The sequence below is a fragment of the Drosophila mauritiana genome, chromosome 2R, assembly GCF_004382145.1.
Source record: "Drosophila mauritiana strain mau12 chromosome 2R, ASM438214v1, whole genome shotgun sequence".
Taxonomy (NCBI): Eukaryota; Metazoa; Arthropoda; class Insecta; order Diptera; family Drosophilidae; genus Drosophila; species Drosophila mauritiana.
In genome coordinates this window covers 8,773,158-8,790,816 of record NC_046668.1, presented here as the reverse complement: position 1 = coordinate 8,790,816, position 17,659 = coordinate 8,773,158, and the positions used below count along the sequence as shown (strand labels likewise).

The 17,659-nt window shown below is 47.6% G+C and overlaps 1 protein-coding gene across 24 annotated transcripts in view; it reads right to left on the bottom strand.

The window, feature by feature from the left end:
- Positions 1-17,452, bottom strand: part of LOC117137785 (sorbin and SH3 domain-containing protein 1) — a 28,467-nt gene extending 11,015 nt beyond the window's left edge. For 3 of the 24 annotated variants that reach the window (XM_033299411.1, XM_033299412.1, XM_033299416.1), the window contains exons 1-10: positions 11,353-17,430; positions 8,843-9,049; positions 2,263-2,402; positions 2,092-2,164; positions 1,846-1,878; positions 1,265-1,418; positions 1,072-1,192; positions 719-751; positions 248-300; positions 1-179 (exon numbers count right to left, since the gene is read on the bottom strand). In XM_033299411.1, the coding sequence (XP_033155302.1) occupies positions 1-179; positions 248-300; positions 719-751; positions 1,072-1,192; positions 1,265-1,418; positions 1,846-1,878; positions 2,092-2,164; positions 2,263-2,402; positions 8,843-9,049; positions 11,353-16,795 (6,436 nt within the window). In that variant the 5' untranslated portion in view covers positions 16,796-17,430. Of the gene's footprint in view, positions 180-247; positions 301-718; positions 752-1,071; positions 1,193-1,264; positions 1,419-1,513; positions 1,557-1,845; positions 1,879-2,091; positions 2,165-2,262; positions 2,403-2,584; positions 2,684-3,246; positions 3,625-7,860; positions 7,933-8,117; positions 8,214-8,842; positions 9,050-10,321; positions 10,745-11,352 lie in introns of those variants that run through there. The other 21 variants (XM_033299425.1, XM_033299426.1, XM_033299434.1 and 18 more) reach the window with 19 other exon arrangements.
- Between the last annotated feature and the right edge of the window lie 207 nt (positions 17,453-17,659).

Below are 17,659 nucleotides of genomic sequence, written 5' to 3'. Positions count from 1 at the left end.
CACGGGGTTTCTCGGGCGCTGGTTTACGGAAGCCGAGCAGAGGAGGTTCTCCGCCTGCCTGGAGACTCTTGTAAGCCTGCTTTTGTTCAACGGGGCTAAGGGGACTGCTTACGGGTACCTCCTTCTTACGGAAGACCAGATTGGAATCGCTAGTATAGCCGGATTCCTTGGCCAAAGCTCTGAAAATGTAAGAAAGGAATGGAGGTTATATAATGAAATCTATTTAAGTTCTACCACCTTTCCTTACCTGGACAAGTTACCTTCGGTGTACAATGGCGATAGTTTCGATTGTTCTAGATTCTATTGAAGGAAAAGAGAAAGTAAATGGATAAGCATTATTTCAGACACAAGGATAAAACTGATCGAGAGGCTTCTATTAGTAGTTCTGGTGCCTTTTGCAATGATTCCTGCCTCGCTTTCATGTATCTGACAGACCGATGGATATTCTGTCCAAGGAAACTTACTCCGATGCCGTCGAACTCGTCGACGAACTCTATGATAATACGCGGGATGCGTGTATGCTCCCTAAGCCACTTTGCGAAGGATATGGATCAGGCATTTTGGTAGGCGGTAAATGGTAGGCAAGGAAAGATATAATAGTAAGCAAACAGTTGGGAACGGTTTAGTTCACGTTAGACAACGGAAAACGGTCTCGAGTAGCTCAATCGGAAGGTAAATTAACTAAGACTAAATCTAGATAATATAGTAGAGATCATACCCCGTTAAAGATGTCCATCACTTCGTCCCACCACTAGAATTGTGAATAGAATAATTGCTGTGAGTTAGAATATTTGAGGCGATCTGAATGACGGATTATGGGTGGTGAATGTGAATGCTGAATGATTATGGACCCGATTGGGGCTTGTTGGGTATTATCGTGGCATTGCAGATGAGCTGGTGCAATAAGCTAATATTGATCGGTGCCAGTGAAGTGGTTCCGTTGAGCAAATACGACTGATTGCTTTGCGTGGGTTAAAAATTATGGTGGTGAAGTGGATTGGCCCAAAATGATGAGCATTTCGGTCACACTGATGAAACGGTACAGTGAATGTTCTCGGAACTGATACTTACCTCCTTCTTTTCCTTTTCGGAAACAGACGAATGACCTGTCGTATAGTTTTCGATGCGACCTGGCTGATTCTTATACGAGTTTTGCGCTGATTTTATGGGATTTGGCATAGTACCATACAACCTGCAGCGTAAAAGGCGGTTGTTCGATTAGTAAGGTTCATTATGACGATTAGTATGGATTATAATGACTCACTTCTCGTCTTGATTAAGGTTGCGCACATTGACAGCCGAGGAGACGGACTGAACGCGGTGCGGATTCTGGGTGCGGTACCTCAACGTCGAGTAATCCGAATCGTAGTTGGGCTCGGGCTCTGAGACGTATCCGTTGCTCTTGTACGACGGACGGGCTGATCGGAGACGGAAGAACTGATTAGTCGGGGTAAGTATTCAGTTGTACAAGCACAAAGCGGTTTCTCAAGCTCTACTTTCACATAATCATTACTTCGTCTTGGTGGTGTACTGGCGGACATGATGTTAGCGTTGTTTTGTGGTTTTGCGTTCGGTGAGTTAGGCCTTAGATTAGGTTAGTCGTGAAATTTAGTAGAAGCTTCCAAATTTTCAATGATCTACACACGGAAACATGGGAGAAATCATAGGTAAGCCAAATAATACAGCATGCATGTAAACAAAATAAAACCAAAATAGAATGAAGCGCTCTATTTGTTAGAGGTTATAGGTCAAGACCTGTCTGTATGTACAGGCGAAAGCGAGCTACTAAAGGGGAGGAGCTACTAGGGGATAGCATAGTTTATAGATCAAAGAACAAAGAATCACCTCTAGGACACTTGTAGCGAATCACGAATTCATCTTGGGGCGAAAGCGAATGGGGAAATGAGAAACGAGAGTTTTTGAAGACACCGAAACGATAAGACGGAAATCAAATCGGACTGAAGCATTAGAGGGATTGGGGAATGGACATTGTTGGGGAGTGGGAATGAGCTGGGATGGGAATGGGGTGTGGTGTACTAGGATCTAGGATATTTGAATGCTTCAGACCAGGGGGAAAGTAGTGACATTTACCGCCGTTCTTCTGCTTGTGTATCGTCTGATACAGACGCTTGTACCACTCATGCTGATGCGGCTCCTTGACCTCCTGCATGTGGATAAGGATAAGGAACAATACTCGTATCAATTCGTCTCACTTCGAGTTCAAAACCCCCGATATGCCCCAGTAAGTGGGGCTGCCTTTACCGATCTCAGGATGATGGGCATTCCATCGTTGGTCACCGGACCGATGCCGTCGTACTGCCTTCGCCCTAACTGTGCCATTTTCCGGGGACGATCGCTGCCCGTCTCCGGTTCGCTCATATACTCGTGCTTGACTTTGTAGACTGGAAACCGCAGATGGAGTTTGGTTAGTGTTTGGAGGTCTTTGGTGGCTCGGGTCATTGGTTTAGGTTTTAGGTTTTAGGGTTAAACGGGGACACAAACATCACAGCTACATTCAGTGTTGTGCGTCGACATGAGCTCGCTTCACCTGGTCACTTGCCCTACCCACATCGGCTATACTTACTGACTTCATTGGGCCTGTAGGCTGGGCGACTGGCGTCGGACAGCTGGCGCCGCACAAACGGCCTCTGCAGCTCCGAGTTGGACGAAGAGCGTTCGAATGCTTTTCGGGGCGGTAAACGACGGAAAAACGTTAGCGAAATCGAGCGAATTTTGGGGCAGAAAATTGTGAATTTGACATAAAGTCATAGTCGTAGAAGTCGACTTTTTCCAACACTCAAAGGTACAACAACGGACTAATAAATTCTTCTATAATTTATAATCACACTATAAAAGAATTGCAATTTTGCCATTGACAAATCTTTTTACTCTAGCTATTGATTGATTTTACCAACAAAAGCAAATATGATCCCAGCTATAGATATTATTTGTATATGTACAAATAATGGTCACCAAAATATCAACAGGTAATTGATATTCACTTCTACCAAAATAGAAAACAAATAATTTTACGTGAAGCAAGTGTGATCGTTTTGGAAAACAGAGATAGTGACGTTAAGAATTATATTTCACGATTTATCTGCAAAAGTATCTCAGTTCCTTTCCATGGTATTTATAATATAATTATAAATAAAATAATTATTTTCAAGTTATTCGGTTTCTTTGAGTATTGGACTAGGACCTGACTAAGTACTGAGAGGAATAGGAGCGAACTGCATATAGTACTTCTGATTTTGTCGGAGACACTGGCACTGGGCGCCACTGGACCAAAGTTTCCGGAGCAGTCGGTTTCGGCGTAGTCCGAGTTGTAGTTCACGGAGTTGAGGGAGGCTGGTGCGGTGGAAGGTGGGGCACCTTCAACGATCTCCGCACTGGACCACGGCGGGATCGTAGTCGTCGTCTTCTGTTGCTGCTGCGCCGTGTAGCGACGTGGCAGTGTGGGGGACTCGAAGCGGACCGGACGGAACTCCTTGCGTCCGCTCAACACCGGCGACGGCTGTGGTGTCCAAACGGGCAGCGAGGGCGGCGGCGGGGGCGGTGGCGTGGCCGAGGTGGCGCCCGATTGATTTAGATCGCCGCTGGAACCGTAAGGTGTCCACACGCCTGTCGAAAGTTTTTGAAAGGGTGGGTGAGCGAGTGTGGGCGGCGGTCTTTGCGTCTTTCATGTGGCTGGTGACATTTTCAGGGGCGCCGGCGAGTTCAGAGATTGAGTTTTCCGCCCCGACATTTACACTTGTCAACAAGTTTATGCTGCCTGGCTATGCTTAAACCGCAGATCTGCTCGAAAATAGCTTTTTGGGCAGTCAACAAGCCGAGCGGAGACAAATTGACAAACAAACACAGCGACGTGGAACAGCCATAATTAATACGACGGCGACCGAGGAAGCCGCCATTTGGCAGCCATTCAAAATTTGGCCAACACACATAGGCACACTCACACAAACACACAAACATAGAGACGCACACTGACGCTTCTCTCACACGAATGGAATGAGTCATCGCATTTGGCGCATGTTTAGCATTCACAAAACACACACACATGCAGGAAAATAAAATAAATTTATATTCCCAACCGTTAAAGAACTGGGCGAGGTGTGATACTAAGGTTCCCATTACACTGAAAACCTTTCGTATAGAGCCTTATCAAAAAGGTTTCTAATATGTCAGATGGCTCGAATTTCTTATTACCAACAAAACGAAGAAATGCTCATAAACCATTATTAGTTTATATTATTATAGATTACGGCACAAACCTACTTTTGCATATAAATTCAATTTTAAGCCTGTAAAAATTTTATTTTCCCCATAGAATCATTTGGATTTGAGAACCCCAAATATGATAAATGTGATTTATGTTCACAAATTTACCTTAATTTCTAATGGTCATACAAATTGAAGCCTATCATCCATTTTGACCAGCGATTAACCAATCTAATCCGCAGAAGAATGTCTTGTATAATTGAAACCAATTGCCTTCAATTGTGATTTTTCCTAGCCATCATTATTTTGATTCTTATCAACTAACCCTCGCGATGTCTGTGCAGCTTTGCATCGGGTCTAGCCAAAAACTTTCATTCTACAGATTTATATGCCACCTGTAAAAAACAAAAACCACAAACAAACACTGCGAGATCACGGATACTCGTACATTTTCCGATTCAGATACAGATAAATACATATAGCGGTGCCCTAGGCGCATTGCCTTCGAGACATTGACACGTATTTGGCCGAGGAGCAGTGGTGCTGCCTCTAAATTCGTTAGCGGATTTCTTGGGTTTCACAGTGGAGGTGGGTGTTGGTAGAAACTGTTAGGGTAGGTGGTGAGGTGGTGCTGATGCTGGTGTTTCGTATGTGGGCGCGCTGACGTCTTTATTCAATCAGCACTTAATTGAATTATACAATCGAATCAAAAGGAAATTTCTGCTTGCATATGTCAATCAAACTCGCACACACCGAGATCCTCTGAGTCACTCAGATTAGTCGCCTAAATCTGAGGGATTTACCTGAGAAGATTCCACGATGCGACTACGGATACGGATACGAAAACGGATGGTCCACCGATTTGGATTTCAAGAGCGATTTGCTGATTGAGTTGCTGACTCCGCGCACGGCTCGAGGCGAACTGAATTTTGCGTGACTCGCCAGCGTCGAGCAGAGCTAAAAGCCCGGGAATGGGGATGGATTCGGATTCGGATTCAGATTCGGAATGGGAATGGCTATGGGCAGGGAGAAACAAAAGGCAAGAGCCAAACAACACACCCAGTTTTGGCAACGGGAGGAGCCTCCGCCCCATAGTCACAGTCCCCGAATAGCAGATCAATTACCATTCTGGCTGCTCGGTGCTCGATCAACCGGAGACAGGGGAACCTCGAGGGGAAAACGCCAATTATGCGTGCAATGCGAAATGGAACGGAAGTGTGTGCGCCGGAGTACAGTGAAGCAGCTACAAAAGTCACAAACAAAACATCGAAGCATCAAAACATCAAAACAACTCTTCGGCAAAGCCAGACAAAAAGCAAACCCAAAACAAAAAGCAAAGCCAAACACAAAGCCAACTCGATTGGTTTGGCTTGACTTGGCTTGGCACTTCCGGTGGCCACTGACGCTGACGCTACTGCTGCTGCTTTAGAACAAATCAGACGGAAAATTCGAAAATTCGCTTGGAAAAATGTTAATAGTGGCACTTGAGAGCGCGACACACCCGCTAAGGAGCGCCCGCAGTCGAGCAGAAGCCGCATTTCGCTGGCTTTCGTTGTTCGGGGCAATTCATTTCAAATTTATCGATTAGCGCATAAGAACCGATTGGAAAACAACACAAATGGGACTCCACTGAAACAAAAATAAAAATACCCTAAAGGACAGACTTTAATTCAACAACAACAACATTTCATAGTAATAAATGCATAACTCTGAATTGACAAATGAAATGATTGAGATAACCCCAAGCTCTTTATAAACTTAGTATAGGGAAAGAAACTTTTTCTACAAAAAATAGTTCCCGAACCTAGTCGAATAATTTTCTCAGTGTTTGCATAATTGCAGGAATGAGGGAACCATTTAATTTTAACTCTGGATAGTTTGTAAAATGCTTTTCAATAGCAGAACCCATATGTTCGCTGCGGCCTTGTAAATTTCACACAAAAGGTGATGGAGAAAATAGTTCAGGAGGAGTGGCCGGGGGGATCTGGGCAACCTGTCACGGTTTGGAAACGGGAGTTCGGATCGGGAGTTCCGAGTCAGAGTGCGACCTGTCAGTTGGACATGGGTATGAGAATGGACTTGGGTGCGGCTGGCTGTGGCAAATTAAGAGCATTTCCTGAGTTGATTTATGTGGAATTCAGGGGAGTACGTATGCGTGTGGCTCGTGGATGAGGCGGGAACTTCTCCACTGGGGATTATTTATGGAGTGCATATCTGCGGTTCATTCGGAACTGATTGGAAAAGCCCTAGTTGGAAGACGCATAATGGGCACTGTGATGAAGGGAAGTGATTAGAAGGAAGTGATTTTTTAGGACATACTTTAATTTATGAAATTTCTTTAGATTTAATGGCATTTAGCAATCCGCTTTAGGAAAATACAAAATATATGGACAATAAGATTTTCCTTTGATTTATTATTTTTTAAGCTATGTGAAGTAATATAGAGATAAAAATGTAGACATAATTATAGCCGTATTCCAGCACCTTGTGCACGATCTGTATATTTATTCATCTGCCCACCTATTGACTCATGAATTCCATTCCAATCGCTATTATTAAGATCTCTTTTCAGCAGATTGATAATCCCAACGATGGCAACGTCATCAAACAGAATTAAATCGCCAATTCCCGGCCAGCAGCGAAGGCATAGGAATCGTTGTGTTCAAGTTCAACTGAATTTATACCAAACTATAAATTATTTTCACTCACTAAAAGTCTTCAAATTTATATTTTCCATTCTTCGGCATGGCAAAATAAAAAGTCTGAACCGAAAAAAAATCGAGAATGGGGGAAATGTTAAAAATATCAGCATACAAATTAATGCTTTAAATAAATGTGTAGGAGATCGAAATTTCCAAAGCATAGATAATGCCATCAGATGACGCCAATCAAGGAATGAAAGTTTGATGGATTTGCCTACGCCCCCCTAAAATCCTCAAAGGGGTTTTATGGCCCACGGCGGATGGAAGACTCTGCTGAATGGAAGATCCAACGGACCTGGCCAGAAAACATCAAATGGATCTTGATGGCGACATGGCAGAGTACTCAGCTCTCCGTGTTGATCTTATTTAGCAGGCATTTTTATTGGAGACTGTAAAAGGCGGCGTCCGCGTGGGCGGCTAACACGAATAGCGAACAACAATTGGGAACATTGCAAATATTGTAATAAATATACAGCATTTTCTCCCTCGGATTGTACGTCATGCCGTATATTTAGCAATGGCGCACCTCGTTCCAGTTTGGATTTTCCAAAATGTTTCCCTAAATCATGTGGAAATTTTTGGTGTGTGCACAATTAACATGAACTAATGTGAAATATTTAAAATAAACAATCGCAACTGCCAAAGGCAAAATCAGGTTCAGCCCAGCTGAGAAAAAGAACAGAAACGAACGAGCGAACACAAAAAATGATCTATAAATACGAGCAATAAATTTGGAAATGAATAAGTCGAAAGGTGGAAAGTTGACGGGGAAACTGGGAAATCGCGACGAAAGAGCCACTCAACTCAACTCAACTCTTCGTCAGCTTCGCCAGCGAATCATCAAAGACGACCCACTGAAAACGTCATGTTGGCCATTTGTCACACTTGTCGTGGATGCATCTGCGAGATGCGAACGCATCCGCCAGATACAATTTACCTGAGCCTGGTGGCGCGCGCGCCTTGAATTTGGGTGCAAACATCGCGGTGCCCGCCGTGCTTTGTGTGTGCTCTGCAAAAATCAAATTGCAAATGGCCAGAACGGCGATTTAGATCGGGATACTCTTCACTTCAAACACTTCACTTCGTGTGCAGCTCGTGCATCTTGGTATCTTTTTGATAATTTTCGATACTGAGAAAGTGGCAACGCGTTTGCGCGGCACACAAACAAATTCGAACACAAAACACTCAACTAACCCTGCCCCATTTGTGCTGTGGAAATATAGAAGCGACTTCTTTTTTGAATTTCAATTTCCGACTTCGGACTTTTCTATATTTTCTATTTTCTGTTTTCTGACGCGCCTTCGCGTTGCTCACACGACTTTAACACGACGACGACTACGAAACGGTTGAATTTTCGGGCAGGTTGCTTGGACTTTCGTTAGCCAGATCCCCAGCCGAAAAATCTCAATTTGTGTGCGAGCGCAAGACAACAAATTTGTTGAACGTTCTCGTTCTCAGATGAAAAATTCGTATTTCTTTCCGTTTCGCCCAGTATAAACAACTATTTTTTTATGCTTTCGTAAACAGAGACTGTGGCAGGAGAGGAAGCCAAGAAGAGCGATCTTCTGGGCAGTGAATGCGAGAGATCTTCGACTCAAGTGGGTCATAAATTATGGACGCAGCGCAGATAAAGATAAATATATAGCGGTGTGTGTAAGTGTGTAGGCGAGTGTGGCAAGTGACCAAGGAGAAGCCTTCACGTCGTATACGCAATGTGCTGAAACAAAAACGGCCAATATTCGTTGCCTACTTTCAGGCAGCGCAGCGAAATTCTAGTGATTTTGGCTAAGAATAAACTTAACATAATTGCACAGAGATCGTGAAGGGGTTAGACAATTAGACACAGGGGCTGGGTAACGGGGTGCGTGGATCGTAGGCAGGGGTGAGTGGAGGAGGCGTTCTGGGGTTTTCTGACACACCATTCGCGTAGAGGAAGCCCTTGGCCAGCTGCAGCTCGCTGTCGATCTCCTTGAGAAGATCGCTTTCCGACCAGCTGCGCCGCTGCCTCTGCTGCTGCAGCTGCTGCGCGTTAAGGAGGAAGCGCGTCTGCTTGGGTGGGCGTGGTCGCAGCCGGACACCCATTCCCGTTGCCGCTGAGTTCGCCTCCTCGGATGCGGTGGCTCTGTCTGAACGATAGCATTCGGTTAGATCTTCGCCATCTAGCGGAGTCCGATCGTCGCCCCCGTCCCCGTTCCAATTTCAGCATGCACATTCGCTTGTACACAGAGAAAAATCAAGGCAACCTAACATTGTGCTTTGTTATAATGTCAATAATTTATAAAAGAACTATTCATTTTTAAATGCAATATAAGTGGAAAAATTGTAGCAAATATTCAATAAAATGGTAAGTCACAAGAGTAAAATATTTCTATATCGATGATCATATGTTGAATAAAAGCGGTATAACCATTGAATAGAATTAGTTTAGTATAAAACCACTTTTACATGTATTTATCCCAATAAAGAGCTTTAAAATTGGAGGTATTTATAATACCATACGTATTTTTCTCTGTGTAGACGCTCTAGCCCAATTGCCCCGATTCCGTAATTCTCTTTTAAACAAACGGATCGTCTGTCGGACTGCACTTTGTGTCCATGCAATTGAATGGAATTAATTTAAAATTTCCGCTTAATCTCAATTTCGCTTGTCTTCCCTTACTTTGTTCTCGTTTCTTGAGCTTGATTGCATTTCTTGAGGGGCAGATAAGTCATCACGAGGGGTGGAATGGGTGGTCTTGCAACGCATCGAAAGGGATAAGCTGGTTTTAGCCCTCGAGCATTTGAGCTTTTGGTCTTAAGCGAATGTTTGCGGATTACAAAGCCAAATGATTTATTATATAAGCTTAAACTTAATATTAGACAATTATATTATATTATATTATGTGGTAATTTGCAGAAATATCAGACAGTTGTAATTCAAAAGAACTCATTAGTTCTGAACTGAATTGAAAAGGTTATGAACATATTTATGTAAATGAAAAAAAAAAGCTGAATAAATATTGAGATAAACTATTATACTTAAAGCAGTTAGGGTATTGCAATATCATTTTAGTTCATGATTAACAGCTTGTTTGGACTTTTCAAATTCGAAATGTTTCCCAAAACGATGAGTCGATCGTTTACAGATCTGGCATATAATTCCCAAACATTTTGTTTACGCATGTCTGATATTTCTCAACCACAACCAACCGCAAATATCTGTACACTACAAACAAATATGGATTAGTTGTTTTTTCAAGCACATCTCTCTCTTTCGGGACACATCACACAACTAAAAGGAATCGCATGCGGAATATATACAACGAATATCGAATGAATGCAACGAAAATACTCAAATCAAGTAAACAATTTGTGGTTAATCAAATAATTTCGTTTATTAAACATTAAACAACACTAAATATAATTTTCGGTTTCGTTTTATTGCTATGGTATTAAGATTATTTTCAATGTTTTCAACATTTAACAAAGTTTCACAAACGCAATTTGGACAAATCTGTAACTTGTTTATATTTGATTATATAACATGAGCTGAGAGGGGGATGCTGCATGCAGCTGCTGGGGCAGGGGGCTGGGAAGGGGCCGGGTCAAGGGTTAGGGGTCAAAGCATTCGGTTTGTGGTTCAGGATGGCCCTAGAAGGTGTTCGAGGCGGAGTGCTCGAAGTTTCGCCAGTACTTGTCGAACTCTTCGTAGATTTTCGCTCGGAAGGGCGAGCCTGCGAAAAACTCGTTCAAACTGGCACCGATTTTTTCCGGCTGGGGATCGCTGGAGCGATTTATCTGGTGGATTGTGGTGCTCCTGGTTTCGGAATCTGTGGCCTCGTCTGTGTGGAGGAAGTAGGAGCAATTCGCGCACAATGAACAATCAGAAGAGAGAGATAGAGATATACAAAAGAGAGAGATAGCACAACACCAAGTAGCTACGGTATATGAGTGTATGAGCGAGATGGCCAAAAACCAGACAAGGATTACTTTCAACTTGATATTAACAGATGGAATTTTGGTATGGCATTGTGAGCAACTTCATATCGATACCTTTTAAGATCAAGTTTGATTGAAATGTGTGGATCGACTTGGGAGTGTGTGGGGAAGATGAACTAACTGAACTTGTTCCAGGCGGTCAGCAGGGATAAGCCCAACAACAAAGCCGTGCCCAAGATGCCGCCAGCGGTGCTGGATGAGGGATTCAATGGTTCAATGGGTGGCGGTGGTGCTGGTGTAGAAGATTGTACTAGGGATGGGATAGAGGATGGGGTGGAGGAACCTGGAGCTGGGGACGAACCACAACCGGGATTGGAGTCGGAGTCAGGCGATGAGCTGTGGTTACTGGTTAGTTCCAGGGGGATGTTATGACTCACGAGCCGCGTCGTTTGCGAGCGTTCGCGATAGAGTCGGCCGCGATTTCCCCCGGAAAACTGGCCGGGAAACTCACCCTGGACGGAAGGCGGTAGCCTGGAAACCTTGTACGTCTTCACGATGCTCGTCTTCTTGGTGGCACTGCTGTGCGCATTGTCGGTAGCCTCCTCCCTGCGCTCCTGTTCCTCGTGACGCTCCATTTGGGCGCCATCCGGCAACTGTTCGCTGGTAGAGAACTTGGCGAACTCCCGCAGGTGCCGTGGCAGCTGGCGGAGATTGGCCTCCGCCTGGCCCTCCAGTATGCGTACTGGTGGCGCCTCTACATCCGATTCTGGCTGGGATTGGGCGGCTGGCTGGGGTTGTGATTCTGCCCCACTTTCCCAATCGCTGTCCGCCGGCATGGACAACTTGTGACGCCGCTCCTTCACCCGATCCAAGAATTCATCGCTTATGGTCGCCTTGTCTACGGCGGAGTGATCGTGCTCATCCTCGATCTTCGATATACGTATGATCTTGTGCTGACGACGCTCTTCCCGCTCAGCCACCTTGTTCATCCACTCCTCGGCCATTTGCTGCCGGAATACCTCATCCTCGCTCAGAGTGGGCAGCTTGGCGGCGGGCCTGTAGCTCTCCCTCCTCTGAGGAGCAGGCAAGACCGGAGCCCTCTGCATTTCCTCCATTAGACGACGCCGCTCCTGCTGCAATCGCTCCACTTCAAACTTCAGCTCCTCCTCTTTGGATAGTATGTACTTTAGCTGCTGTTCATGCAATTCCCTCGGCAGCGAGGATCTCCTCTGCTGGCGATCATAGGCAGGTGGTGGCACCTGCTGCTGTTGCGGAGTTGCAACTGGCGGTGGTGCTGGGCTCACACCCCTTCGCGAGGTGGTACTTATGTACCTGGGATTGGGATCCCTCTCGATCATGGAGTAACAGCTGCCGTAATGAGGACGCTGTTGCTGTTGCGCCTGGTTCAGCATGGGGGCGTGGGTCCTTCTGCCACCATAAGCATTAAAGGTATCGTAGCTATATTGACTAGAGCTGCTCAGATCATTAGTGCTGGCGGAGAGGCGGGGAGCCCTAATGCAATGTGGTGTTCTCTGATTCTGCCGCTGATAGCAAATCTCCACCTCCCTGGCAAAGGGTCGTGCTATGTTCTCCGAGTATCCCAAATCGTTGGCATACCTAGACCAGTCATCCTGCGCCACCGGGTGGTTATAGTGACCCACGGTGGTGTGCGGACGTGGTGGTGGCTCATTCAGATTGCACAGGGACTCGGCCCGTCGGGAACGTGGCTCCAGCTCAATGGGAATATCATGAGTTCGCGGTGGTGTGGCCTCCATTTGTCGCGGTACCGAGGACATTCGCTCCTGTCGCGACTTTGCCGACCGCTCTATTTCTCTCTCCAACTCCTGCATGTGGGCATGTCTTCTCTGCTGCAACTCATCTAATCTCGGATGACCCGTCGCGGGTCGCGTGAAGCCACTGAGATCGTACATGGAAGCGGACTTCTCCCGCTTTTCCCGGGTGCTTTGCAGTTCGGCGTGCATCTGCTGCGATAGCCTATCGAAGTCCTTGAACACGCGGTCTTGATCCAGCCCGTTTTGCTGCTCCCGCTGCTCTCCAAAAGCATCCGCGGCGGCCTTGGCACGCTGCCGAAATTCCTCATACGTACCGTTGCCGCTGCCGCTACCGCTCTCTCGCGACGGCTGGCTATTTTTGGGCGCCACGTCTCCATCAATGAAAGTGTTACCGTTTAATTTCGTTGCTGACATAATTGGCGGCGGGGGAACGGGTGGTGCGGGCTGGTCCTTGGGTGGATCACCCTGCTCCTTCTTCTCGTGACTTGAAGTGCTCACATCGTAGACTACCTGACCATTTTCCATTCGCTTCTTGGACTCGTAACTGCTCGTCTCGATGTTGGAGTACCGCTTGGTCTGACTGACGGGCTGGTGGCTGGGGAACTCAATGTTGGAGAACCGCTTGCGCTGCTCCTCGAAAATGTCGCCCTTGTGCTGGGGGAACATCCTGGCCAGCTCACTCTCCATGCTGTCCAGCGTGGGAAACTTGGCGGTGTCACTGGACATGGTCTCTGTGGTCGCTTTGTGGCTGGAGGTGGTGGTGCTGCTGCTCTGGCGTTGCTCTGCCGACTGCTGAGCACCAAGATCAGCTGCTTGCCTTGGTTTATTTTCAAGCGATGACGATTCGCATGCTGCGATCTTCTGCTTTTGTTCGCTTGCGTCATCTCTCTTGGCGTTTTCATGAGCGGTCGCCTTGGCCGCCGTTTCGGCGCTCTTCAGCGGTACCGGCGGCGGAGGGACAGGAGGCGCCGGCGGCGAGAGGCTCTTGCGCAACTCGCGCATCATGGCCGCCGTCTTGAGCATCTCACTCTGCTGTTGCTGGTGGTCTTGCTCGAGAACCTGGGCCTTGGACAACTCATGGTATCCCCGACGCTCCACGAACTTCTGGTGGGCATCAAGCAGGTCATCCGGTTGCGTTTGGTTATTTACCAAATCCCTCTGGCCGGGCGAGAGGCAGACCAATAGCTTGGGATCGGACTGGGTCGGCAGACCCAGCCAGGCGGAGGAGGACTTGCTCTCATTGGCGTTTAACTGCAGCTCCTTGATGTGCGGCAACTGGGGCATGGGATAGGGCATCTTGTTCTGGGATTGGTCGGCAATGTTCTGGGCCACACTGGCTAACTCCTCGAGCACCTGTTCGCCATAGGGCATGGAAGCTAACTGCTCGGTGCACAGCAGGCGCAGCTTCTTTATCGCTTCCGTATCAGTGTCGGCATCTGCATCTACATCCGCATTTGCATTAGCAAACGAATCTGCAACTGAAAGCTCTGGCTCTGATTGGGGAGTGGGTGGTGCGGGTGGTGATACGGGTGGCGGTACGGGTGGTGGTGCAGGCTTTTGTCTGAGTGGCGGTGTGGGTGGCTGAGCAGTGGGTGGCGGTGGGGGACTGGCCAGGTTGATGGCCGTGCATTGGCTGTGGGTGGTGCTGTCGGAGCAGTGGGAGTCGTTAGACTCCTGCCGCTTCAGTTGCAAGGAAGCTAGGTGGAACGAGGAAGACTCGGGACTGTAGGGTGGCACGGAAGCGGGAGGCGGGGGAACGGGCGGCGGCGACGGCGATCGCGGTAGTTCACCTTGCTCCTGTTCGCGCCGCGTCATTTCAATCAACTCGCGCACTTTGTCCATATTGCGAACGAACTCCTCGCGCGTGGCCGCTAGCGGCGATGCTGCCCCGAAACTAACAGTCGATCCACCAGATACATTTGTATCTTTTGCTAATTGTTCTCGATCGGCGGGAGTGGGCGTCGGCGTCGGCGTTGCGGCGCTCAGCAGCGAAGACTGCGAACTGGTGAGCGTCGTGTTGGCGTTAACAGGTGTGCTCTCGCGACTCTGCTCGCCCTCTCTCTCCGTCTCCGTTTCCGTTTCCGCTTCCGTCTCGCTCCTGTCTGCAGTGGTGGTACTTGTGCTGCTCATCTCATCGTCCGGCCGAGCAATCAACCGACTGGCATCCGTATCCAAGTCCACGAGGGCTCTCTCCGCCAAGGCGGCAGCCTGCTCTAGTTCTAGTTCCATGAGGTCAGAGACACTGCTGGAGGCCGAGGAGCTCAGGTAAACTAGCTCTGCATCTTCGGACTGTGGAGACAGGGTGCTCTGCAGTCGGGTGCAGCTCTCCAGATCGGTTGAATCCTCCAGCAGCCTGGTTTCGAGCTTAAGAGGCGTTGGGGCCTCCTCCCTCCGCCTGTGTCTGCGGCTGAAGTCCAACTGACTCTTGGGAAAGGTCTCGTTCAGCTTGGGCGTGCGGATCCCCGTCTGATCGCTTCCGCCAGAGGAGGCGGTGGAGTTTCTCCATTCATTCTCCTCCAGGATGCTGTCCAGATAGCGGGGATTGAGCAACTGCGGCAGGAAGTGCGATTCCAAAGCGTTCCGATACTGGGCACGTTTCTGGCGCACCTGCTCATGCTGCTCCACTCGGCTGCTGGACGGCACCTGCTGATCCGACGGCGATCGCTCCGGTCCCAAGGCTACCGATCCCTCTGATTCCGAGTCTACTTCGCATACCAGCGGCGACTGCAGGGAATTGAATTCCCCGGAGCTGCAGTCGCTGTTCAGTTCCATCTCCTGGATTTGCACATCGCGCGAGAAGCGCGAAAACTGGCCACTTGACACGTTCTTCGGCGACTCCACCAAATAACGGGGTGGTGGAGATAGGGTTCCGGCCAGAGAACCGGTAGTGCTGCTAACCTCCTCGAAAGTGGGCTTGACATTTGGCTCTTCGTCGGTGGTTTCCAGGTGTATCTGGTGGATAATCACCTTGGAGGTGGGCTTCTGTGCAGCCGGCTGCTGCGAAAGAGGATCTTCTGTTTGAAATTGAACTTTTATTTGGATTTCCTTTGGGGCTTTTGGTGAAATCTCATCATTTTGCTGTTGGGCGTTATTCAAAATGGGTTCCTGTTTCACATCATCCTCTAGTTTCTCTTTGGGATCTACAAGGATTTGGGGAACTGCCACATGTTGCTGATGCGCTTCAGTTGATTTCTGAAGGTGCTGTGCTTCACTTTGCTCCTGCTGCTGTGCGTCTTGCTCTGTGTCTCTTTGTTTTTGATAACTTTGTACGGCAGCAACGTGTTGCTGATGAGCATTTTCGACAAACTCCATTGCCTTTTCGAGTTGCAACACATATTGCTCCGGTTCCTTTGGATCATGTTGCTCTTGCTGTGGGATCTTAGTGGTGTTAGTGGTCTCATCCTTTGAGTAGTCCACTTCATCATAAATTGGTTCATTCTCGTCAACTTCGACATGTTTCTGCTGTGCGTCCTCCGAAAGATGACTAGATTCAGGAAGTTCCTTTGGACTCGGTTCATTTTCCCGCTCTTCCTTAGTTTCAATCTCCTGATGATGAGCTTCAGGTTGCTGCTCCTTTGAATCCTCGACCTCCAATTGCTGCTCCTTAGATTCTACGGCTTTGGGTGGCTCTGGTGAGTGAGCTTTACCATTGGCAGTGTCCTCTTCCCTCACAATTCGATGAACTATGACCTTGGCTTGCCGGGGGCTGCCGGGTGGCCTTCTAATAATGGTGGGAGGTGGACGCACCTGCTCTTCAGCTTTTCCATTAGACGCCTGCTTATCGGACTTCTCCTTGCGATGTTTTGAATTTTTGGCACCCATTTCTGCGTCAGAATCTGCTTCTTTTTGGATGACTGTTGCTGGTTGCTCGGATATTTCTTCTTTTTTTTCGGTTTTCTCAAGAGTGTTCGTCACCTCTTCGCTGTTTTCCGTTGGCCCATTTGAAACGCTGCCAGAATTTCCATTATCATCTACGAAGGAAGAAGATTGCGCTACTGCGACTTGAGTCTCGAAATCCTGCTGCTCCTCCCGATCCTCCGCCCCTTCTGCCTGCTGCTGATGGTTTTCGTTTTGGTTTTGGCTCGGATTCTGATTTTGATTTTGGTTTCGATTGCGTTTGTTGCGATTGCGATTGCGATTACGATTGCGGTTATTGGGCATCGTCTACGGCACTTTCGCTCGATCTGAACTAATGCAGTTTTCCTTGTGTGTGAGATATATATGTGTGTGTGAGTGAGTGCTTCGTGTTTCGTGTTTCTTAATCAGCCAGAATCTACAGTACAACTAAGTGTTGTTTCGTTTTTCGGTGTCGCTTATTTCTAGTTCCCTCTGTGTGTGTCACTCGTCGCCAGAAACTCAAACAGAACTGAACTGAGAACCAGAACCGAGAGCCGGCGGCATTCTGCTCACGACGACAGCCGGCAAAATCGAAAAAAAAGAAAATAAAAAATAAAAAAAACGAGCACTACGAGCGGAAAATCATATAAAACAGCGACGCTGCCGCTGCCGGCGTCTACGCCGCCCCGCCCACCGCCCACCGCCTGGCACGCGTCCGAAATCGTTATGTTTTCAGGTTTATTTTTCGCTGCCGAGATCGCGCCTTTGTCTCCGATTGCCTCGAATTGTTTTGGCCAAATTAAATTGCGTTTTGAATACTGAACTTTCGCTCTCGTTTTGGGGGTATGTTCGATTTGAGCAACGGGAACACGGGGTGAACAGTTTTTTAAATATTTTTTAAGATCGCGCTTCCCGTTCCTCGTGGCGCTGGCGACCGACGGACAAGGAATGGGCCGTGGGCCTTTCACGATCTCAGCCGGGAGCCAGCTCCCCAGTCTCCCACTCACACACATGTCTACAGACAGCCCGATTCGGATGCACAGTGGCAAGTATTTGAAAATATACACACAAAAAGGAAAATCGGGGAATTCATAACGTTGCTCATGTTCACAATACATACGGAGAAAACAGAAAGTCGTACGGGAGAGCGGGAGAGAAATGTGCAAAGCCAAAACAGAATCAGAATCA